At 37.5% G+C, this 25,255-nt stretch overlaps 1 protein-coding gene across 1 annotated transcript in view; it reads right to left on the bottom strand.

The window, feature by feature from the left end:
* Positions 1-25,255, bottom strand: part of LOC107065938 (uncharacterized) — a 275,793-nt gene that overhangs the window by 4,035 nt on the left and 246,503 nt on the right. Inside the window, 13 exon segments of the mRNA XM_089178425.1 lie at positions 141-203; positions 766-960; positions 3,765-3,861; positions 3,864-3,904; positions 6,021-6,261; positions 7,459-7,730; positions 7,816-7,976; positions 8,067-8,185; positions 8,256-9,347; positions 10,318-10,476; positions 12,032-12,072; positions 12,257-12,329; positions 17,103-19,144. Coding sequence (XP_089034551.1) covers positions 141-203; positions 766-960; positions 3,765-3,861; positions 3,864-3,904; positions 6,021-6,261; positions 7,459-7,730; positions 7,816-7,976; positions 8,067-8,185; positions 8,256-9,347; positions 10,318-10,476; positions 12,032-12,072; positions 12,257-12,329; positions 17,103-19,144 — 4,596 coding nt within the window.

Below are 25,255 nucleotides of genomic sequence, written 5' to 3'. Positions count from 1 at the left end.
GAATACCATAATCATTTGATAAGAAATAATTTTATTGTAATTTTAATTATCTTGAACGAAATTTCGTTATATTTAATTAATTGATACGAATGTTTCGTTTGAGGAACCCGTTCTTTTTTGCTTAATTTCGTTAACCTTACCTGCGATGAGACAAGAATTTGCCAGTAGCATGGCCAGATCCATCACAACCTGGTATGGGACATCTGTAGTTCAAAATGGTAAGACCACCATCACCAGTACCGCACAACATCCATCCACACAGAGTAAGCGTGAAACGAGCGGAAACCGCCAGTTATTAGTCAGCGTCTTCGTCTTTACTCGGATAGGGAGAGTTAGTACGTGGTTCTACAGGGGATGGGTTTCCCCTTTGGTCTCGTAGCAGATCTTGGTACGTGCAATGCGGTCACGTAGATACCTGCTTTAGCTACATGTAACGTGCGAACGCGACGAAAACGTAAATTGAGATTGCGATTACTACCGACCCAGCAAATTGCAGAACTTGGAGAGGATCAGAGTTTCACGAGACCGAACCTTTAAGATTTACCAGTGTGTTCATTTGAAAATCTATGTATATATATATAGATATGGAAGAGAGAAAGAGAATAAATTCTAATTTGTTACAGGCATCGAACTAACCTCCTACCATCGAACAAACAAAAAAAGCCCATAATTTACAATATATAAATTTCTAAAGGATGTACCAAGATGAATGGAAAAAAGCCGATAGTATTTACAGGCAAATAAAAATTATTTAAAAAAACTGACCTTAATGGTTCTGAATCCTGTCCATCCCTTGGTTTGCTTTTTGGTTTATTAGCTCGCGGACAACCGGACAAACTTCTGTGAGACGAATAATTTCCAGTGACGTGTCCTGAACCATCGCATCCTGGTGTTGGACACTTCAGTTCTTGTGAGTGCGCTTGAATTTGTGAACGATCGGCTCGTGGACAACCAGAGAGGCTAAAAATTTGATAACATTCACAGTCAAGTTAAAGATGTTTAACATTTTCCATGACGACTAAGCGCTGCTCTTCTTTCTATAAATGGTGAAACGATTACACGTAATATATTATTAATATCTTTTACTGAAATGCGCGAGAAAATTATAAATAAAATAATCGCAACGCTGTAATCTTCATGGTTTTTAATCACGAACGTACACCTCAAGAACATCCAAGGTCTCCCGCAATACATCGCATGCAATTCACGCGACGTTGCCACGAGGTTTGCGAGAATACTTACATCGAATTTTCAATGCAGGATCCATCATTAGTTCTGTGTGATCTAATAGGATAGACCTCGATGAGTTCCAACAGCTTTATTTTCTTGGATATAACCATTTTACCAATGGAATTAGTATTTAAATTGTATTTAATGAATGGGAACTGCTGATGTAAAATTACCTCACCGAGATCATCCATTTAGACTTCTTACTTACTATGATATTGTAAAAATGATCAATTTTTTTTCATTGATCAAAGTCAAACTTGGACGATTGGACGACTTGCCTTGCATCCGGTTGAAACGTAAAATTATTGAAGTGTTTTTTTTTTTTGTAGATACACGCGATATATTATTGTGCTTCGATTTACATTGTTCCCGATTAAAATTACGCATGCGTATATTATTTATAAAAGGGTTTATGCATTGTCCTCTTAAAGCCTGATTTATCTTTAATTGCACATTTGAAACGGGCAATCAACGAAGATCGATTTAAGTAGCATGCAAATGGCAACGCCGTGTTCCAATTGGATCACTCATGAGGTGTCGCTCGTAAGGTCGATCGCGTTTCAGGTTCATGTCAACACAAGGTCAGCCTTACTCTAAGAACACTGAAAGGGAGAGCAGGGAGCACACTCACACCTGACCCCAGTGAAACTCGTCAATTGCCAATTATTTAAGTTTCCATTAGAATTATCAATTGCACTGCCAAAAATGTATTTTTTTTCTTTTTTATAGTCAAGTCATTTGATTATTATTTTTTTTTCCCCGGCACGGTTCTGTTCTGACATGGTCATTGACAACAGTTCGCTACGAAGCTGCCCACCTGAGGTTGGCGAAAGCTGATCAATATATGGCGGATTTTTGGTGATCCATAATACGAATCCGTAAGAAAAACTTAGACGCACTGTAAAAAGCCTCGTAAATGGAGAAGTAATTTTTTTATTTTTTAATTTCTCGCACAATTACGAAAGCATCATTTTCATCATGATTTTTTGTCATCCCTTTTCGTAGGGGTCGGGTCGAAATGGGAGGTAAATGAAAAAATTCATTCAACACGAAAACTTATCTACACACTTTGATATAATGCATCGTATTACAAAAACCAATAGATAATATATTATACGCAATTAAAATAGACATAAATGGAATAAAAGAGAGTGGGTGACAGACAGAGTCATCTTATGAGAAAAAACATAAGGATATATATAATATTTCATACTCATGTATAAAAGCTAATTTTAATCAATTATATATATATTATATCGAATATACAAAATAGCTCAAACTAGGAATCAGGATTTTCTAGAAGTATATTCGATGACGCAAAAACACCTAAGAAGCCACTACGAATCACCGACACGCAATGGTGCAAAACCTCCATATAAAGTATTTTTTATACATATACGTTGATGTATATGTGTGTATATATATATATATATATATAGGTATACGTATACGATGTTTGTACAAAAAGAAATGAACCGTAAGTGTAGACGTTTTGATTTTATTCATATGTATAAAGATGTATGATTTCGTGTTTGTTCAGGAATTTGTAATTCAAGATGAAAATGAAAATAAATGATCAAACCGGATTAAAATCATCTCATAGAGAGAATAATTCCTGTGTTTCTTGATTAGAGTTAAAATGATTCAGTGACGTGTGTAAATATGTTTTATATAAGTATGTAGCGTGCGTTCGTGCGTGCTGCATCGTTGTTTCAACATACAACATAAATATATACCAGGTGCAGAGTTTATGGGAACGCCTAAATATCTTCGATATTTATGGTTTAATGATAAAAATACTTATAACAAAGTTATACTAATTCAAGCTGTATATATCTGATTGTTTTATAGTTTTCATTTTTTGGTATTTCGTTAATTATTCATTCTTACTTTTATTCTGAATAAGAAAGTATTGAACAATGTCGAAAAATTCTTATCTTTCGAAGTATTTTGAAAAAATATCTGATGGATTATTGTAATGAGTATAACAAGCAATACCATTTTTTTCATTTTCTGCTTGAAATTAGGAAAATTATTACGAGGAAAGAGATAAATAATGGTCTAAGGTGAGCTACATATTTACGATTATATTTTTCTGTCCCGAGTGCACATGCACATGCATTGTTGCACCAAACACTTTTTCAAATTACTTTGTGAAATAATCATTTGTCGATATCGTGTATCTTAATACCATTTTTATTTTTTTATTCAGAATTTCACGAAAAGTTAATTCGAACGAACACAAATTTGTCAGATTTAATTAAAAAAAATAACACCAATATTCTGGATATCGATTAAACAATAACAAATTATTACCAATAGTCAGATATAATTCTTGAAATTATGCAACTTTGTTTGAAGTATCCATTTTTCCATAAAACCATAAATAACGAAGATATTTTTTATTAGTGTTTTATTTTTTTAAATTAAAATACTGTATCCGCGGTATATGTATGCATGTATGTATGTAATTAGAGAACGTCGACGATGTCAATGTCAATGTCAATGTCATCAATGTTCAATTGCTGCCTTGCCTTCTGTGGGTAGCGTAGTTCCCCGAGACATGACCCATGCCATCACAGGACGACGTGGGGCACTGTATCAGCTCCTTGCCGTCGCGACCACGAGGGCGGGCCGAGGTGCAAAATTCAACGTGTGCCTCCTTATATTCATACTGCACGGAACAAATATGAACAATAAAAACAACCTCAACGCGATTGCTCGTCTCATTTAATGTGCCTGCCTGATTGTCTGCCTGCCTGATTGTCTGCCTGCCTACCTGCTGTTATCTGATCTACGATGAGTATCGCGTTAACCAATAATAAATCGTATTTGTCTTTAAACGCACCCCACCCCCCTCAAAATTTGATTTTTTAACAATTGAAGAATAAATAAAAATAAAAATCAGAGATATGAGGGCACGCAAGTTGGTTAAAAAAATATTGTTCTCTTGCGAGTGGGCGTAACATCGTTATACCTCGTGTGCTAGCAAATCTCTAACCGAATACGTCGAGTGAAAGAAAAAGAGAGAGAGAGAGAGAGAGAGATGAGGGAGAGATGAGTAGAGAGAAAGAGAGCAACGATGCAATACTGAGAAGTTTTATTGCGTTCTGCAACTTTTCTCGGAATAGGAAGGGGTCGGGGGCTGTTGCTGCTGGTGCTGCTGGGCTGGGCTGGGTTGTTGTTGCTGCTATTGCTGCTGCTGCTTCTACCGATGCTCCTTTTTTGCATTCACGATGATCATAAGCAACGGATATATGAAACAACATTCGTGAAAAATGTTCCCCTTCTTTTTTTTTTTGACGGAGAAAGAGAAATAGGAAGAGTAGGAGGAGAAGTAAAGAGGGACGAAAGGAGAACACGTGGATCAGAATCGGTGAGAGCAGACGATTTTGTTCCTACTTCTCGTTCGTCTCGCTCTTGGTCTCGTAGATGGACGAGAACTCACCCCGTGGGCTATGAGATGCCCCGAAAACCTCGATGACCCTTGAGTGGCCACGATATTGCTGGGAAACCAAGCCAGCGGATGCGGACTTGAGTGCAATTCACTGGTTCGCCCTCGGGTTTGCCCTATCTGCTTGCTTTCCTGCTTGCTTGCTTGCCTGCCTCCCTGCCTGCCTGCCTTCCTGTTTTTCGGTCTTCGTCTCTAACCACTTTACTTTTGCCTTCGTCGTATATCCTAACTATTATATAACCTGTTCAATTCCTGACTTGAAGAAACCAATTTTTACGATAATCCTTTTCTGAGATTTAAAATCAAATGACCATGAGTTCGAAACTGATAATGAATAAAAATCATGTCTTTCATCTTCAAAGTTAAATCACATTTGTACATTTCTTTTTTCTTTATAAGTAAGAAAAATGCTAAAAATATAACCGTGATATTTACTGGATTATAAATGTATAAAGAATAAAAGAATAAGCTGAATATATTATGGTTTTAACGTCGATACATCAAATTTTGTTGAACAACGTGTATGCAAGTAACGATTCCAGTTGTAGAGGTAAGGCAGTGTAGGTAAGTTCCGGGTTCTAACTCCGACGGGACAGCGCAGCTTTAGCCCTATAATCCAGTGCGGTAGCAACTGATTATACCCCACCTTCCCTTTCAACCTTATCCACCCTCGGCAGCTCACCACCTTCTCCATCCATACTTTGGCTTGTCCTTTCTCTCTCTCTCTCTCTCTCTCTCTTTCTCTCTACTACGTTTCTCTTCTCTTCTCTTCTCTTCTCTTCCTTCCGTCTCCACTTCCTTCTCACTCTCTCTCTCTCTCTCTCTCTCTCTCTCTCTTTATCTCTCTACCTCTTACATGCCTCGAACCGCGCCTTCTACGCCATACCGCCGAGCTTTACGTCAATTAGAATAAGGTTGGCACTTTCGGTACGAAGAGTAATTACTTTAATTAACAAAATGGAGGTAGGTATGCGTAGCCTCTCCCCTTTTGCACAGTCCGTCGATGTTAGCCGTCGCCTTTCTGCCTTTTCGAGCTTCGGGCGCGAATATATCGCGAGAGAGATTTGCGCGACCCTTTCCGCAAGGCAAGTACCAAATATACAGACCTTATCGTGCCAAATTGTCGCATGGGGTATTATATTGCTTTTCTATTTATCTTATAAAACATACTTTTTTATCCTATATTTGTCTCACGTATCTATTATTATTGAATTTATATTTGATTCCAAATAAAATTGAATTCATCGTCAACAGTAAAAGAAAGGATTGTGTACAATTTCTTTAAAGCGTAAAAACTTTAGAGAATTGTTGATACATCAGATGGTTAGTTTCTTACCTGTCATCTTTACCGGATGGTTTATCGAGAGGTCCAACAGTATGTTGTGGTGGTGGCATACTGTAACACGGTGCTGGGGTATAACCTGCTGGAATTTGGTATCCAGAAGTAACTGGACCTGCAGGGTAGGTTCCACCACAATTATAACTTGCGGTGGGGTAAGGAGTATAAGTGTTTCCAGGATACTCTGGTTGTACTCCAGCCATACCGTAACCTGGATGCGGGCTCATTGGTCCATATCCTATGAAAAAAATATCATACAAAATAATGATTAAATATATTATTTAAAGGTCTGAACTTTCTTCTAACGTATGAGGAAGAATCGAAGAAAGATTAAACAAAAATATCTCTCGAAAAGAACAAAGGTGTGGTGCACGCGTTACTTGATTAACCGTTGTAAAATTTACACATTTATTTACTGGCAAGAATTCATTTCATTGTGAGAGAAAAAAACGCGAAGTGCAAATAGCCGACGGATGGGAAGGAGGACGGGGACGATGGTGCGCGGTGGTTGCGCGACGTTGCAGGAACACGTTGATGGCGAACGAACATAGCAGTGTGCGCTCGAATGTTTCAATTTCAATAACTACTCCCCAGCGTCGGAGTCCGGACAATATTGGCCGCACCGGACTTTTGCCAGCTACGTGTACGCGAAATATTGATAATTAACAATGGCCGTGTACCGTCACAGTGGGTGGTCCGGTATGGAAGGGTGTACTGTGAATGTCCAGAATGAAAGAGAGTGAGCGAGTATCTATGTACGTGCGTGTATGGAAATGTTAGTGAGTGAAAAAGAGAGAGAAAAAGAGAAAGAAAGATACAAAGAAAGAACGTGAGAGAAAATGGGAGAATGAGATGGGGGAATATGAGAGATAAAAAGTAAAAGAGACAGAGGGGACGCCGCGTAGGTGGTTTGGAATGCCAAGGCACAGAGAGACTGAGGAAAATGAGAGTTGGGGGGCATAGGTGCCTATTATGGCAGTCGTGTACTGTTCTGGCGAATTTTTATTCGACGGTTGTAACCACGTATCTCTTTCTCTCTTTCTCTCTCACCCTCCTATACGTTCTTCATGCCTCTCGAAACCCCGAGGGCGTCGCACTCTTTGTTCTCTTCCGCGCGTTTCACCAGCGAACTTCCTCTTTGCCACCCTTCCTACTACTATCGGTAGATATAACCACACTACATCGACGTAACGACAGGCTAACGTGAAACGTTATGGTACCTTGTTATAACCGACTATCTTTCATCACTGTGAACCTTTTTTCTTTTTTTTTTTTTTTTACATAGGAAAGTGGTAACGTGTCTCCTTTCTTAAAGTATCACTTTGTGGAAGGATAGGAAGGTAAGAGAAGTAACCAGTTAAGATGGTTATCATTTATTTTCGAGTGTACGAGAAAACGGTTGAGATAATATTGCAATAAATGGCAAATAACTCACCGGTAGGATCTCGGTAGGCGTCCATGTAGTGGGAACCACCACTGTCAGGGGTGCTTTCACGACTATATGCAGCTACGTGCACACCGGGTGGCGGGAATCCTGGGACAGGCCTGATTCCTGGACCCCCGCTGAAATTGACTGGCTCGTTTGCCGTGGAAAAGTCCACGGGCTCAGTTTGTTCTTCGATTGGTCGTGGTGCCGGAAAACCTGGACCTACGGGAACCGCAACGGCTTCTCCATGACCCGTGGAATATTGAGGACTTGGTGCACCACTGAACAAATCAATGAAATCCAATTTTTTACATGATTCTTTTTTTGTTCACATTAAATAAATATTCTATTCAATTAAATAATTACCTGTGAAGTCTATTCACGCTAAGGTCCAATGTTTGACCCTGAGGACTAGGGACTTGAGGACTTGCAGTCAAGTGAGGACTTGCAGCAGCTTGTGGACTACCACCGACAGTTTGACCTCCTCCATATTGCGGACTGAGACTGCTCGAACCATAAGGAGGAGCCTATAAATTATTTTAACAATTCATATGAACAATTCATATTTGTTCTATACTTAGATATTGATTTTCGAATATTCCTAAATTCATGCCAACCTGTGGACTAGTAGAAGTAACACTCGACGTTGACAGATCCATCACCGAACCCCCTGGAGAAGTTGGCGGTCCACCAGGTTTTTGCATTTGTTGAACTTGTGCTACTGTCACGCATTTCACTATAAAGCGTATTCAAATAATAACGATAATTATAAATAATAAATAATTTTACAAATAAAATATATTTACCATCTTCCGTTTTCATCATGCTCGCTGCCGTGGCAGCAGCCATAACCATTTGATGTTGTTGAGCGGCTGCTGCAGCTTCTTGATGATAAACGCGTTCCTGTTCCTCGGGCGTCATGCCGGTCTGTCCCAAATAATACATATTTGATCTTGAATGCAGCTGCTGTTGTTGTTGCTGTTGTTGTTGTTGTTGCTGCTGTTGCTGTTGTTGTTGCTGCTGCTGTTGCTGAGGTTGGATTGGTGCACAAGTTTGTGCATCGTATCTTTCATACGCTGACGTGGTACCTGGATCGTATGGTCGATGATTAGCAGCATTGGCTATTGGATTTTCGTAACCTCTAGCAGCGGCTATCTCATTCGAATAAGTAACTACGGGTCGTGCAATATTAGTTGTTCCTGGATGCATGTAAGCTCTCGCATGTTCGGCAGATCTGTGATGATAAAGTTCTTCGCTGGTAGTAGCAGCTGCTGCAGCGGCTGCAGCAGCAGCCATCATTGTCGAAGATTCGTACGGTGATCTTTGAGACATTTGATGACTCATCCTCGTATCTTCAACCATTGGCATGGGATAAGCAACTGTCGGTTGCATTGGCAAAACGTGATGCGTTGGATGTTGATTGGAATGATGTATGCTACCACCTATGGTACCCCTTGAACCCATTGCATCCATCGATGACAACGATGACGAATTGGAATCCTGATTCATATAAGAATCGTATGTAGGCCGAACTGTCGGTGGTGGAGGTGGTGGCGGTGAATTGACACGGCACGATACGGTATCTTCCGTCTTAGGTACCAACAAGTCTGATGTATTTTGGCCTCTACTTGGTAAAGGATTGCAGCAACTACCACTAGCTGTCATGTTCTCGGTCTTAGGGACTACCTTGCTTGAACGAGAAGGTGGACTTTCCTCTGATGTTTTAGGAGGCTTCACATTTATCCCTGTGCTTTTCGTAGAGGCATAATAGTCGTAAGTCAAGGAACTTATCACTGGCTTTGTGTCCTGACTACCAGACGAATACTGCGAATAGGACTTGCTGTCCATTGATGGTGGCAGTAGATTTGTGCTGATATATTCTGGAGGTATTCCTGACACTATTGTAAAAAAGATTAATCATTTTAAATATTGCAATTAACTGTTAATAAATATAATAGAATTTAGATATTGAAACAATTATCTTATTTAAATTCTAAATTATTCAAAATGTTTGGATCATTGGAATCAATTAAAACAATATATGAAATTATTAATTTAAGAATTTGTTTATATCAATCAATGGTTCAGGGAGTTATCTAATTTTTCAAATAAATTTATAGACAAAATTTACAATAAAAATAAATGCTATTCTTTCGACGTGATACAAGTGGAAAAATAACAAGATCGTATATAAATATTAAACTTAAAAGACTACAAAAAAGGCCCGGAAATGTTAAGAATGCAACACCGTAAAGTGTGTGGAGGAAGCTTTTGATGTATGAAAATGAAGAGCGTGCGGAAGAGTTAGAAATAATAATAAACGACATAGATGAAACGCTTGCAGTTCTATTAAACGGAATACCAGGATAAAAAGAATGTGACAAAGCTGTTTGGAATTTAACGAAAAAAAAACGAAAAAAAAAACAGAAAATTAATAACTGCAAATAAGTACGGTGCACGATGAAATTCTTCAAAATGTTAAAAAAAAATCTAATTCCTTTATTTACGAAGGTAAACGAACTGAATGTTACTGATGGAATTCAACTTGAAATAATTACGTGTATTATAAAAAAACCATCTCCATTCGTTTTTATCATTTGATTGAAAACGTAAAAGACAAGAAATTGATGAAATAAAAAAGTGAATGAATTCGAAATAACGATGAAATTATTTTGATTAAAAAAACTGAAGAACATGTCCTATATATGGTTGGAAAAACCTACACACACACTCTCTCTGTTTCTACACCTTTCTAACATTTAATCCTTATCTCTGACACAGTAGGACTCGATGTAGTTGCAGGAATTTCTTGTCCAACGAATGGGGAGAGCCCTAGGAGTTGCGATGTTTTTTTTTGTTACACCTTACCTTGTGCCCTGTGTCGTGCTTCGCGTGCGGCCTGCTTATTTGCCGCAGCTATTGGACACCCGGAGAGGCTTCTATGGGTGTTCCTATTAGAGCTGACATGACCACGACCGTTGCAGCCAGGCGTTGGGCATTTCAAAATAGTCTCATGCATCGCCAGAACTAAAGAGAACCCAGAGACACGTGGCGTCGATCAGACACAACACGATCAGACACGTAAGGAGGAATATTTTTAATCATTTTTTTTTCTTATTTTCTTATTTTATATATTTAATTATAAATATTTGTATGCGTTGAGTATAATTATCACGATTGAGTAGATTACTCCTATTATTGTTCTAAGGAATACAAGGATTATAAAAATAGGAAAATGACTATTGTGGATATCAATAATTAGGGTTTCGAAATCGATACATTTTAATAAAATAAAACAACAGAATAATAAAAAAAAAAGAAAAAATATACACGTAAAAATAAAACAAATGTATAGCATTAAGATATATTAGATAGGAATACAGGAATAATAAGTAATATTACACAATATTATTAATAACGATAAATCATTATGTGTAGTGACAATCAAATATACCAAGCGGGTAGAGAGAAACGCAAGAGATAACGATATAATTAATAAAGAGAGAGATAAATTATATAATGCGATTTTGAAGTATTTTCGTGTACACTGTATGTATGTATTTTTTTTTATCAACAACTTGTTCAATTTTGATGTAGTATTGTTTGATAATGTGTATCTTGTATTCGAATGTAATATTAAATGATCGTAAATAATATAGCGAAGGTTTAATTAGCATAATTATAATTGACACGTTAAATATTGATCTTTAGAAAAATTCAACGATTATGAAATATATTTTAAATGTGATTATTCATGATTTGTAATTATAGTAATAATAATAATAATAATAATAATAACAATAATAATAAAATATATCATTTATGTCGTATCCTTGTTTAACGATTTTCTAAATGGGTGTTGTTATAAAAGGCTGACGAAGGAAAAAAGTCACAAGGTAATTATACTCAATCGCATAATCCTCCGTACGATAGTTTTAGACAGACGCACACGTTAAATGCCAAAGGGGGGTGGAGAGGGAGAGTCCTTCGCACTTCTCGTGTCTCGAGTTCTCCACAGGTTCTTAGGTACGTCCAAGAAAACCAAATACGAGTGTCGTGATAAAACTCTCTACTATAGAATAATAATAATAAAATAATAATAATAATAATAATAATAAACTACTAAATAATAAGACAAAAAACGAGATAATAATAATAAAATGAAAAACGGAATAAAAAGAAACGAAACGAAACGAAACGGAACGCAATAAATAAAAAGCTCTCTACCCCGCAAAACAAAAAAGCACAGAGAAAGAATATGTAACAAAGAGACAGAGAGAGACAGACAAACAAACACACATAATGGAACGCAGAGGCTAGTTTCTTTTTTTGTGTTGGTACCTATATATATCGTTTTAACGATAAACTCATATGTAGATTTTTAATGTACTTCGCGACTATGTCAAAAGAAACAAAATCCAATTGAAATACTTTTTTATCCCATCGACTGATTTTAATTAAAGGTACAGCTGATAAATATTGCATCCTAAATTCTTCGTTGTAATGGAAAATGGCGCTCTCGAAAAAAGAAGATGCACTACTAAGAAAGGAATTATTTCAAATAATAAAAAATTGTACTCACTTTCAGGCGTTAGTTTATCCTTCCGTGGACAACCAGATAGACTGTGAACAAATAAACATAAATTTTTCATTATTGATTACTATCATTCATTTAAAAAATTTATAATCGTTCGACAAAAACATCAATTCTATTTGCTATTGAAGTTTGATTATAGTGAAACGCGTATCTGTCCTTATCAAACGGGGTAGAGGGTAAAACGCGGATTAATTACTGATAATTGCTTACCTGCGGTGATGGGAATAGAGTCCGGTCACGTGACCCTGCCCCGTGCAACCTGGGGTTGGACACTTGTTGCCTTCTGTAACAAATCAAAGCGAAGTACGTGAATTTATGTTTGCTTGATCAATTCTCATTTTTTAAAGTATTACAAATTGTTAAATATTGAATCAGTATGATTTTAATTAACAATAATTGATTTTTATGTTTAATTATAATTAGTTCATAAATCGTTGTTCTCTTTCGAATAAATCAAATGATTTGTATTTTTTGAACATGTTAACGTGAATAAAATATTATTTGTAAATATATATCGTGTCCTGGTTGTATTTATTTAATACGAAATATTATAGTTTGGATATGATTTAATAATTACGCTTTGATAAAGTTTACTATTTGCAGCAATCAATTATGTGAAACTCAATTTCTCTTGTGGTCCCTGTTAAATACCACCACACAGTCGATATTTTAAGAGGTTACTTTAATACAACCTTTATTTCGATGGAAAGATTGTTTAATCAAGAAAATCATACGAAGAATTTACGATTATAAATAAACCAACAATTATATATATTTAGTAAAAATATGTATTATATTATATTATTAATTTGAATAGAATAAATATATACATTTTGTTTTAAATGTATATAATACACATACGATATGTTGGTAGTATTCAGCAGTGTATTACACTTGTATAATATTGTCGTCGAATGCAAATGAACTATTAAATGGATGACAACCGAACATGTCCAACATCACGTCGTTGTTTCAGTTAGTACGTGGGGTGCATATTCAATATATGTGTCGTTTGTCGATATATTCTAAGGTTTTAATCGTTTTTCAATGAACAATTTTACCAAAAAGCTTCAAATTAATTATAAATAATTATTAATTAGTCTAGAAATATTATTTATGAATAACTTCTGTCTAAAATAATTTAAATCTTAGGGAATAGTGTCAGGTATTAATTGTGCATCATTAGTGTACTTGTTTTTTTTTTTTAATTCCATTTTGCAATCATGAACTTCTAAAATATTTTTAGAAATTTTTTTGAATTTTTTTTTTTTTTTCTTTGAACTTCGTAAAACTACGACCAAAAAAAAGGAAGCCGACATTAGGATCTGGTCGTGCATTAAATACACCTTAATGATACAGTATAAATCATGTACGATCATGTTCGTGCTCTCAGAGTGACCTCGCGTGACCAGACAATTACAGGCTGCCAATAAGTGCGGATAGTCGAGAAGTATCAATCTATCGGGATGAGACTAATGGTTTCTATTTCCTATCTTTGAACCTTAAGTTGATAAAATAATCAAAATCTTTGTTATAAATATTGCATAGTTAAATTATAAATACAGAAGCATACACACATGCACACTCAAAAGAACTTAACTATAAATTGTAATTAAAAATTATTGCTTTGAGTGTAGCGTTGATTAGTATTGTAAATTTATATATTTATATTGATAAATTAATCAAATAAATTTATAAGATGAATTCAACACCTACACAGAGTACACATATATATATATATATATTTTTTTTTTAGATAGGTAGTAAGTTTGTCACGTGTATCACAAGGGTCGAAGACGGATTCCGAGAGAACCTTAAGGATGAATCCAGGTTTAGGTTGGGGCGTCGAAGCTCTTCCCCCTTGGAGTAAGCGCACTTTTATAAACTTTGTCGTGTACTAATCCCCCTCTGACTCTGATCCCTCTAGCCAACTACGGGCGATCCTGAATCGGCTGCCATGACGGCAGAAAACTTCATCAGCCCGTCATTTCGCGTACTAGAGAGTGAGATAGAGAAGAACCTAACCCTGCTTAGATGTCCGTGTTCTCCTTAAGGCGACTTCAGTCGGACCCACTTCGTAAATTGGATTACGATACGTGACGTCATTAGCGGCATACTTTATTTACAGAGAGTTCCAAAGCCTTATGTCGAAATTAACGATAAGGAGAACACTACCCAACCGTATCTGTGATAAACGCGTGATTGGTATCTTTAAAAAAATATATATTCTTGTAATAAAGATTATCAAAGTTTTATTTGTAATTGGATTTTATAAAAAAACCTCAAAAAAAAAGAAATGATCGAAATATTAACACCTGTTCGATTGCAAATTGCATATTGTTCAAATTATAATTAAAAGTATTAAGAATATAGTTAAATATTTTTATTTAATGTGATAAACGCGTGATTGGTATCTTTAACAAAAAAAATTACCAAAATTTTATTTGCAATTGGATTTCTGAAAGAAAAATATTCGGAATATAATTTTTACATCTCATTGATTGCAAATTGTCTTAATTATAATTAAAAGTATTACGAAAATAATGAAATATTTTTTATTTAAAGGGATTTAGGCTACTGGTTGATCTTCCTACCTTTTTAATTAGGATCGTTCTCTAAAAAGGAAAAAAAGGGGTGACGAGATAAGTGAGGGCACGCGGTTAGCCACTGGTAGGATTAATAAATTAGCCGTAAGGTTTTAAAACCCAACTTGTCGTCGTCGTCGTCGTTGGCTAAGCTCAGGAAAAAGATGGAAAGAGAAAAAAGAAAAAAGGAAAAAAACGATGGGGGAAGGATAATGGTTCCGGTCAACAAAATGAATAGCGGCACGCGCTGTTCTTTACGGATGTCTGAATAGACTTGTAACGAGTCGGTCCTACCACGATTCTTTCTCTTTCTGATCCCTCCTCTCCTATCATCCCTCTCTTTTTTCTTTTTTTTCTACGGGAATCCTAAGTCAGGGTAGGTGGAAGGAAGGATAGAAGAGGAAACGAGTGGAATCAAGGGGTGAGAATGAGGATGTGTACTATGTAGTAGTTGCCGAAGGGTGAGGCTGAGACCGGAGTGTGTAATTGTGTTATTTTGTAGCCATTTCACGTGAGGGTCACCGCGGGAGGGCCAAAGGTGTACATAAACACCAGGATTGTTTTATTCACTCGACTTGATACGAAACTCAACGCGAATGTACCAGCTACCACTTTTTTCTCTATTTTTATCCACTATCTCTTTCGTTCTAAGGGGTGAGAAATTTTTTTTTTATTATTTTTCTATTTATTTTTTTCCTTTTTACTTTACTTTTTAACAGAACAGTGTTTCGTGATGTTATATTTCATAAAACACACGTAAATTAAATTCAAAATATAACGAATGTGAATGGTTTTCTTTAATGAGTTCATTCATCGAAGAAGGGTAAAAGAAAAAACAAAGAGAAGAAATAAGATCAAGAGAGGAGTATTTACACAAGTCGACGTTTACTCTTAAAAGGATAGGGGGAAAGAGAGAGAGAGAGAGAGAGAAAGGGGGTCTCTCACGCGAAAAGGGAGTAAATGCCCTTTTTATGCGTACGGTCGCGCAAAGGCAGCGTAAAATTGAGTTACAGGCCAGTTTATTTTTTTATTAGCTAGACCGAGAGTTTGCCACGGTGGTCTCAATGCGAATAAAAAAAAGAAGGGGTGGTTTTTGCGGCCAAAGGATTTCCCGATAGTGGTTTTATGGCGTGTCAACGCGCATTTACGCGCGTGCGTGTAGACCCGTAAAAGTGACGAAAAAAAAAAACAAGGTAGAACGCGATACGACTATTGAATGAATTATCAGTATATTTGATTGTTGTGATTGTGAACAGGTTGTAACAAAGAATTACACTAATTTTATAATAGATTTCGATTATTTCAGATTTCTAAAAAATTAGTAAGAAGTTAAAAAAATTGCTTTATTATGATATAAATATTGAAACTATTTATATATTTATTATATATTATTATATTTTTACTTGATCACATTAAATTTTTTTTTTAATAATGATTTTGAAATAGAAAATGATTGAATTTTTGCAAATGTTTAATTTTCACAATTTCGGGTGGAGAAAATGTTAAGGGGATAATAACAGACGACAGCAGGGCGCAGCGTGGTAATAAGGTGGCTTGGAACGGCTGCGATGCTAGTCACGTTTCCAGCCGCTGACAGCTGCGGCTTATACGTATGACGTGGTATCAACCCCAAATTTCCCCCGACTAGACACACCGTGTCAGGGCTGCCCTAAGACCCTGGAATGCACTCGAGTCTCTACCTGTCACGTTCCACCACGCTTCTTGTCACCTATACTATCAAATTTTATCTCTTTCTTTACGTCTTACTCTTGTCTTATATTCTTATTTCTCTTCTTAATTACCGATTATTACTACTCCAAAAGTATTTACATATACATACACAACTTGTTATTGCAATTAATATGAAATTTAAATATAAATTACGAGATATCTTAGTTTTATCAAAATATTGCAGGAATTGATATTCGTTTCGTTGATATTATAGCAAAATACTTTTCATCAATTAGGACAGAAGTTGGTCAAAGCCATCAATCAATGCAGTTTAACATCTTCGTTGCAGAATATCGATAAGCTTAAGGAAAGGACACATAGAATATCTTCAACCGTTGAGACCTTGATTTCACGATTTGAGTCATCACCCCTCGCTTCGTAATTATTGATTTTCCGAGCTGCCCTAACTCCCCTAACTTCATAGAGAGAAAATAGGGAGGGGGTGTAGAACTGAGAGACAGAGTGAGAAAGAGTAACGAAGTAACGGAATAAGCTGAAGAGTCCGAAATGCCGTTTGTCCCTTTCTTATAATGTATAACGTACGAGTGGGAGCACTTTACTATGTTATCTCTTCATCAATTCTTAAACTTTCTTTTTTTCGTTACAATTAAATACGATGGATATAGTTTCAAGATTAATAAAAAAACAATACACGTTATCGATTAGAATATTGTTATTTTTAAAGGACATTAATAGAACTATCAAGACGTTAAATATCTTAACTGATTCTCATTTCTCACCTCTACTGAGACTGGACGGAGACATGGACATTCCTGGTCTGTTGGCATCGAACGTGTTAGGTCTTTCTGGCATTTTCATCATATTTTCCTGTTGTCCCGTTCCACTTGCAGATGAACCATCATTGGTATTTGTGGAACTGGATGTGGTACTGGTAGACACAGCGGTGATCGAAATGCTGGTTACGTTGTTACTGTTCGAACTTCCATTAGTTCCACTATTGTTATTATTATTATTATTATTATTATTATTCACATTGTTGTTATTCGTATTCTTGTTGGCAATGTTACGATTACAATTCGTTCCATTGTTATTATTATTATTACTACTGTTGTTCGTATTGTTGCTTCCAGTGGTACAATTGCTAACTGCAGCAACACTGACCACTCCTTCTCTGTTAATATCTTGAATAGCACTGGCAGCTCTAGAACCAACTCCAGCGGGTTGAAGAATCGTATACTGTTTTGAGGAATCTGGACTTGTCACTGAGGGAAGTCCTGTTGGACTTTTACTGCTAGATACCGTGTTGGATGAAGGATCGTGTACCGACACGTGATGCGATTCTTCTTTCGATGATTTTAATTGCAACAACGAAACGGTCGGTGAATGTTTATCCTCTGACGTCGGTGATAAACCAGGGACAGGCTGTGGGGTTGGCATCGTTGGGCCAAGACCTGGTGCTGGATAACCAACGAAGGTAGCCGAAGCTGGATATGGACCAATAGGTGGTATGGGGGTTGCACCAACCGGTACCGTTGCTGTACTGCGACAAATGTTTTTCGAATGATCACTGGTAGGAGGCCTGAATGCAGAAGTGGCTGAGAATGGAGAATTCGTTGACACCGAAGAATTAGATGATGTTGCCGTAGGTGAGATCTTCATATTATTTTCATGGTATTGCCTTTGATATCCCGCATAATGTTGTTGGTGATGATGCTGTTGTTGCTGTTGTTGTTGTTGTTGTTGTTGTTGTTGTCTTCCGATGATGGAAGGGGATTCTGCATTTTTGCACATTCTATCTCTGTCGCGATCGTTTGGTCTTTCTCCTGTGGTATCATCTTTATCGGGAGTAGGATCTGACATGTCGATTTCTAATTCATTCGATGAATCGTCAACTAATTCGTTAAAATCTGGTGGTTCGTATCTGGAATATTTATTGTCCATTTGACGGCCTTGGGAATCAACGTGAGCACCAACGAGATTTCTTTCATTTCTCTCTTTGCCGGCTAAAGATCTAACCGATACTGGTCGAATCTTACCGGATTCATTTTGACATGTGTTTACCTGACATTGTATGTTCGCACATTCATTTTCAATTTTGATCAAATTATCGAATTCTTTTTTGCCCTTCGTCAAATGTTGTTGCTTCATAACATCTTGTTTCATCTGCATCTGGGATCTACCGCACCGATCATGTTGACCACGAAGCGTTATCACGTCTTTTAACGAACAACCAGCATCCGTGCTGGTGGTTGACGAGGTAGATAACGACGAAGGTGATAATTTAGGATTTTCTTTCTTTTCTTCGAAAAGATTTTCGAAATTAGACTCATATCTGTCTTCTTCTGAATTTCCTCTTTGGTATAACGAACCTCTAGGTCCGGGCCAACTTCCAGATAAACTTTTCAATGCTGCTTCAGTTTCTCTTATAAGAGTTTCATCGTCTTCCGGTTCCTCGCAATGTTTACTTGATTTTCTAGCCGGACTTCCTGAATTTCCCGATGTGAACGCCCGTTTCTTCTGCGGTAAAGATATATTTTTATTTGGATCAACGTCAACCGATTTTCGTATTTCATCGTCACGAACACTTTTTCTTCTTCTTTTAGCAGCTGCGTCAGTCACCTCCATTTCTTTCGGAACGCTGGTTTGAGGACCCTTTTTGTTTGTCAGTAATGGCTGTTGCTGCAATTGTTGTTGTTGTTGTTGCTGTTGTTGCTGTTGTTGAGGTTGTTTAAGATTCGAACTGATCGACTCTGCTTCCAGCTTCCGTTTTTTGAGATGTGCCATTGCATTCTGCCCGCCTGGGACGCTGGTCAGTTCCACCCTGGAACACAAAAATTCCAGAGGATCAGCAAGTCTATTTTCCCATCGGATGCGTCAATGCATTCAATTCGATCTACGAGTGCACATTTCTCTTTCATCGTCGGCGCAATCTAATTAACACGGCTCTCGTTGATTCAGGATCAGTTTAATGGATATGAACGATCGATCCGTAAGATCTTCGAATCGTGTCTTCTCAACGTGTTATCTACGTAATAGTGATCTCGAGATCTGAACGATCATGTTTTGAGAGAAAGTTCACCTGCGATCCGTCGAGGACACTGTCCAAAGAGCTGTGGCCCATTCCTGTGCAGCAGAAGTATATTTTCCCCGATTGCGATCGATTAATCGATAAACATAGACATCCCCTCTGAACCGAGGGCACCTTTTTATTTCGTTTGTTTCTTAATTTTTTTTTATTTGCTTTTTATTTATGTGTTTTTTATTTATGAGGTAGTCTGTCAAAAAATCAGACGCACGCGCCGAGGCACGCGCTGAACACGCGCGCTCGCAGAATGAATCGCGGTTGCGTATGGACGGAGGTTGCGCTGCGTAAATGCGCGGAGAACCCTTACAGTTGGGTTGCTCATAAGCTACTGTTCTATGTTTAAGTTAGTACGGGGTGGCGATCCTCTACAGTAAAAAGGGAAGGGATAAGGGCTTGCGCGTGTTGCGTTGTAGCTTCTGCTTCGTCGCGAAAAGTGGGGGCGGGTTCTGCGCACTGTCCACCCCCTTTAAGCTTTTCTCGAGCGCAATTCCCGGCCCCTTCTATATACACCCTCTTTGTCGTCTCGCCACCCCCAGGGACACAGGAGAAGGGGATACAGCTCCTAGATGCACACACCACAATTTTATCCTTCTATAAAGGTAGATACATTGCGCACCTTTTCTCCTTCCCCCACCCCCTTTCTTCCATTATATTGCACTTCGATTTTTATTTCTATTCTACAATATATATTTGTTTCTCTATAAGTCAATTTATTTACGTATCCTACTTGCTTTATATCGGAAATACCGAATGTTAAAGAACTCTGTTATCAAAGTAATATATATATATATATATATTTAATTTTAATGTCGATGACATATAGCCTTTAAAATGACATGGTTCGAAACGTATACCCTAATATTGAATAAAGAAATTAAATGCAATACGTATAGTAAGGTTTTGAAAAAACGAACAAAAAGATAATAGTAACGTTTAAATATAATTATTACATGTATATAATATGTGACGTACAGATGGGAGTTAAGGTTTTCATTCGGTTCAGAAGACTTTATAATATTGACTAGTTATACAAGTGAACATAGATGCGTCTATGTAAGATTTACAGCAATAATACGAACTGACTACTGAAATTAGATAAACGTTGCTTCTCTAGAAGACGGTCGAGGAAGAGTGGGATCAGCATCAGCGCTTAGCAGAGCTTTCGAGGATTCAGAGAAGCGAAAGAGCTTCCTCTTAAACCTTAAACCTTCCTCAAACCACGGAGCCCGGAGTTTAGAGCGACGAACTCCTACGAAGGATCGCGGTGAATTGTACCCATACCCGAAATCACAAGTTAAATCGCACCAACGGCTTAAGACATTATCACTTTTCTTTGCGGACCGATGCTCACCCGTCCGAGAGTTTTCCTTAGGAATGATAGAGAGTCGAATAAGGAACAAACGAGAAAGAGTACTATACCAGAGAGAAAGAGAATCCCTTTAGAGTTCGAGGATCGATGCGTCCTCGTCGTCCACCCTCCAATTACGTGCCATCCCTTACGGCCTGCGGGGAATAATTAGAAAGCAACCCTGGCATGGTTAGAGTAGATAGCCCCATGGATGTGTGCAAGACTAAGGATACTTTCGTGATGATCTTCGAAAAAGGTGCCATTGTGATTTCCAATCGAATTGACACATTTTAAGAAAATCAACAAAAAAAGAAAGGTTTCATTTATAATACAAAAAAACAATATTTAAATAATGTCATTACTTTGCTAATTAGATAATTATCGATTATTAAATGTGTAATAAGTAACATCGTGACTTTGAGTAAAGATGAAAAGTCTTGTCGCCTCAAAATCCGTACTTGTCAATTAATTAGCGAGTGCTACCCATGCCTCCTCAGTGGGAAGAGTTGGTATCTAGGAAGATGAACACGCAGTAGAGCGGACGATGGCGCCTCCATTGGAGGGATTAGAGTATTAGACGACGTCACGTCACTGGAAGTCTAAAGGAGCCTCCTTGGAACTGTGCTTTGCGAGATAGCCTAAACTTCAACATCCCCCACCTACCCCTTCGTTCCCCGATTTCCTCAGCGCCCTGCTGAACAACCTCTCTTGCTTTTCCCTTTCCCTAATTCTAACGTCCTTCTTCGAGCCCTCGACAATTCCAATTAAATAAACCGCTAACGGATCTATAGCAACGGATACATAACGTTCTTAACAATTTTATTACGATACCTTATCAAAAATTGTTAATTCGTTTCAACAATTTCTTGATTTAATTGGAATGAATATATTATAGAAAAAAGAAAAGAGAGAAGAATCGGTCTTGAATTTTCCAAGGGCATTAGAGCCAAGTAAAGCGTGTTCTTGGACGAATAGCTCGTACGTCTTTTTCTCGCCAACATTCTAGGGTGTGGGTAAGGTCGCCAGTAGTAGGCGAGCGCTGGATAATTTAAGGGTCTCTCACGCGTGGATAATGGGGAACTTGGCTAATGCACCCCACTTGGCACCACGTGGATTCACGCGAGTTTTGTGACTCTACTTCCACTTTTCGCACCCTTACACGCCATGTTTCAAAAAGCGTCTTGGTGTTTTCGTATATATATATATACGTACACTTAAATTCATGCGGATTACAAAAACGTAAATGTTATTAGGTTTTGCAAAATAAAGATCAACTTTCATTGATTTGTTTTAAAATACTCTTTGTGTTATTTTAATTAAAACTCGTTGTTGTCAACTTTATCAAAAGATATTGCATTGTCCAAAAGTATTTTTGGAGATACCACGGTAGTAGTAGTAGTCCGAGATAGAATTCACAAAGGAATCTCGTTTAACGACTCCTAGGACAGTCCTCGTCGATCGGTCCATCGGTCGAGGGTGGTATTCTCATAGTCGTGATTCTTCGTTTCGCAGACTAACGACACCGAAATTGGCTTTATTTCTAAAGGGGGAGCCCGCGATACTCTTGGTATTCTCTCCCTCTTATAGCATCTACAGGAAGAGGAATCGAAGGGAAGAAGATTTTAAAGCGGACTTCGTGTCATGGCATTACGGAAAGAGTAGAAGAAAGATAAAAAAAAAAAAAGAAAAGAAGAAAAGAAAAGAAAAGAAAAGAAATGCTGTGACTGAAGCAGCTGCCCGATTGGACATCGCTTGGTAGCTCGGCTCCGGGGAATAGTATTCCCTTCTCTTCGCTAACCGTTCGTCCATGCTTAGGTCCATCTCTTGCCCTTGCTTTATATTTTTTCTCTTTCTAAAAGAAGAGAGCTTTACCCTCGCTCCACGAGAACTGACGTCTTAAACCAATCGAATTCTTATCAAATATTTAACGCTGTACGGGCCATCGGTTTAAGTGGAACTTCCATTACCGGACCTTGTTCGCCTAAAAAGAAACTTTCTTTCCATGATATATGTCTCACATATTTCGTTATTCCTTCTTACTAACGTTTTACGAACTTATCGTCTTTTTTTTCTTACAAGATTTATAAAACATTGGTTCTATGAGATTGACACATTATTTCCACGATTCTGGTTAACGAGAAGAAATCGACGACGACGACGACTTGACCCGTCGTCAATCGTCGTCGTCTAAGGCAAAGGTCGCTTTTTTGGGTTCCTCCTAACCCACACGGCAATACGTCACGCGTCCTGGTTTTGGGGCGTAATTAAAGAGAGCGCAGAACAGTATGACGCCTCGGGGTTGTCTGGGGTAAGGAACGGGATGAGGCGGGCAAGCAACGTAAATGGTATGAGGTATAAGGGATGTGTTTTACTGAGGGATACTTATACCATCCCTACGCGGCACATATTTTCATATAACAAAACCATCTGCGTGCCGCGCATAACAAATTTCAACTGATTTATAGTGCGGATGGGGTAGGCGGACGCAAATTTTCGCTCTTTCGCCACCATCGTCGTCGTAGTCCTCCTCGTCTTCTTACGAGATACGCGAGTTACTTTTTGTTTTCTTCCTCTTACCATCGATTTGTACTATAATCTTGTTTTTTTTTTTTTTTTAACTTTTTTTCAAGAATGAATATATATATTACTATATCTTTGATCTATTACAATGAATTAAAAATGTCAATTATTATGATACTAGTGAAAATTAAAAAAGATCTTATGTCTTTGAAGGTCTAGCAATGATATCTACAAGAAATGTGACCCTAAAGGGTTACACGAGGGTAGTATGGTAGCGGCAAAAGCGGGTATGTACAGAAAGGGACAAAGTGGTGAAGGGGATGTTAAGAAGGGACTATGCTCGAATCAACCGGCAACGGAGCGAGCTATCGGATCAATAGTGTTGTAGTAGTGACAAGTATCAAAGTATGCGTATGTAATTTATTTTTGTCCTTTATATTAGAAACAGGAATTATTTGATTCATTTTCTAGGTTTTGAATAGTTAATTTATGTAATTTTTAGGATACCCGATAATATCTTTCGTGTTTTATTAGCCTTTAAATGGCTTTGATTCTAGTGTGTAAATAAAAACGATGCGATATCAAACAACCCAAATAGATTTTTATCAAAAGACTACGTTCTATTGTATAAGGTGTTATATGTGCGTGTGTACAACTATAAAGTGAAAAAAAAGGTTCGTAGCAGTTTGTTACTAGAAGCAGTTGTAACGGAAAGGCACGTAACGGATAACATGATTACAAATATATCATAAACCCTAGCAACCCCTCTCATAAGAGAGGAAGGGCTATAAAGCCCTTATTCTTAAAAGAAAGCGTGAGCGTGTCCTTCGACATGCGATACACGTGCGTCGCCTGTCGATGAGACCTTATCTCAACAAATCACTATACACAGACTCAAAGAAATAAACACTAAAAGAAAGAGAGGACGGATTTGACGGGAAGATCGTGAAAAAAGGCCCTACACGAGTTGGTCTCTTGATAAATTCAATTTACGAAACAAGTTTCTTTTTCTACTGTTTTTAAGGAAGACCATTATATGTACTTGAATTAACAGAAGATGTTAATTAATTTTGAAACATAAATCGATTGATCATTTTTCATCAACAACAACAACAACAAAAAGAATCAATAGTATCGCAATAAGGTAGCCAGATATTCCAGAATGTTTTACACCTCATTAAGCAACAATGTATTGTTGTCAGGGTGAATTATACAGGGCATGAGACGCCTGTCAAGACAAATGGCTTCAACAAGAGGTAATTGTGGGCTTTTATTAGCTCTAGTTGCTTTCTCCTCTTGGCTGCAAATCGCGCAATAGCTTTGGAGGCATCACGCCAGTAACGCCGTCAGAGGAGCACCAAAACAACGACGGAAGCGACGACGACAACCCTTTTCACTAGAGAGAAGAAAGGGGTAAGGCATCATCACACTCCTTCCACCACTCTCTCTTCCTTCTCTTTTGATGCCGTGTAATTACTCGCGTGACACTAACGTGGGAATGTGAATCTCATCTTCCTAATGCCTAGCCAAGTCACATCTTTTACATATATTATTGACTACCGATCTTCTTCATAGTTATTCACAAAGAATTTGTGTTTCATTTTGAAAAGTATTCTGAGAAGTATCAAGTGAAATAGAGAAAATAGGGATATGTGTATATGCACGCGAGTGAACTATGTCAAAGCTGGTATTTTCTGATGGCATGTCCGGTAAGATTACTATGGTCAGCATGTTTCTTAAGAGATGTTTCACATACTTGCAAAAGTTCATTACACAGAAGGGTGAAAATCCTTTTGCACTGGGTAACTAAGCTCATGAATCTGAAGAAAGTATGCCACCACGTTCTTATCGTTGGAAATAGGTTTTTTTTTTTATACGAGATTTTAATCGATCAAAGTTATATTAACAATACCAAACATATTTTCCAAAATCCAAACGACAATCCAGAAATATTGCTACTCGCATTATAGTTTCCATAT

The sequence above is a fragment of the Polistes dominula genome, unplaced genomic scaffold (genome assembly GCF_049000335.1).
Source record: "Polistes dominula isolate Pdom_NZ unplaced genomic scaffold, Pdom_raw_medaka contig_77, whole genome shotgun sequence".
NCBI lineage: Eukaryota > Metazoa > Arthropoda > Insecta > Hymenoptera > Vespidae > Polistes > Polistes dominula.
Note: the sequence above shows the minus strand (reverse complement) of the source record. Positions and strands in the feature narration are given on the sequence as shown.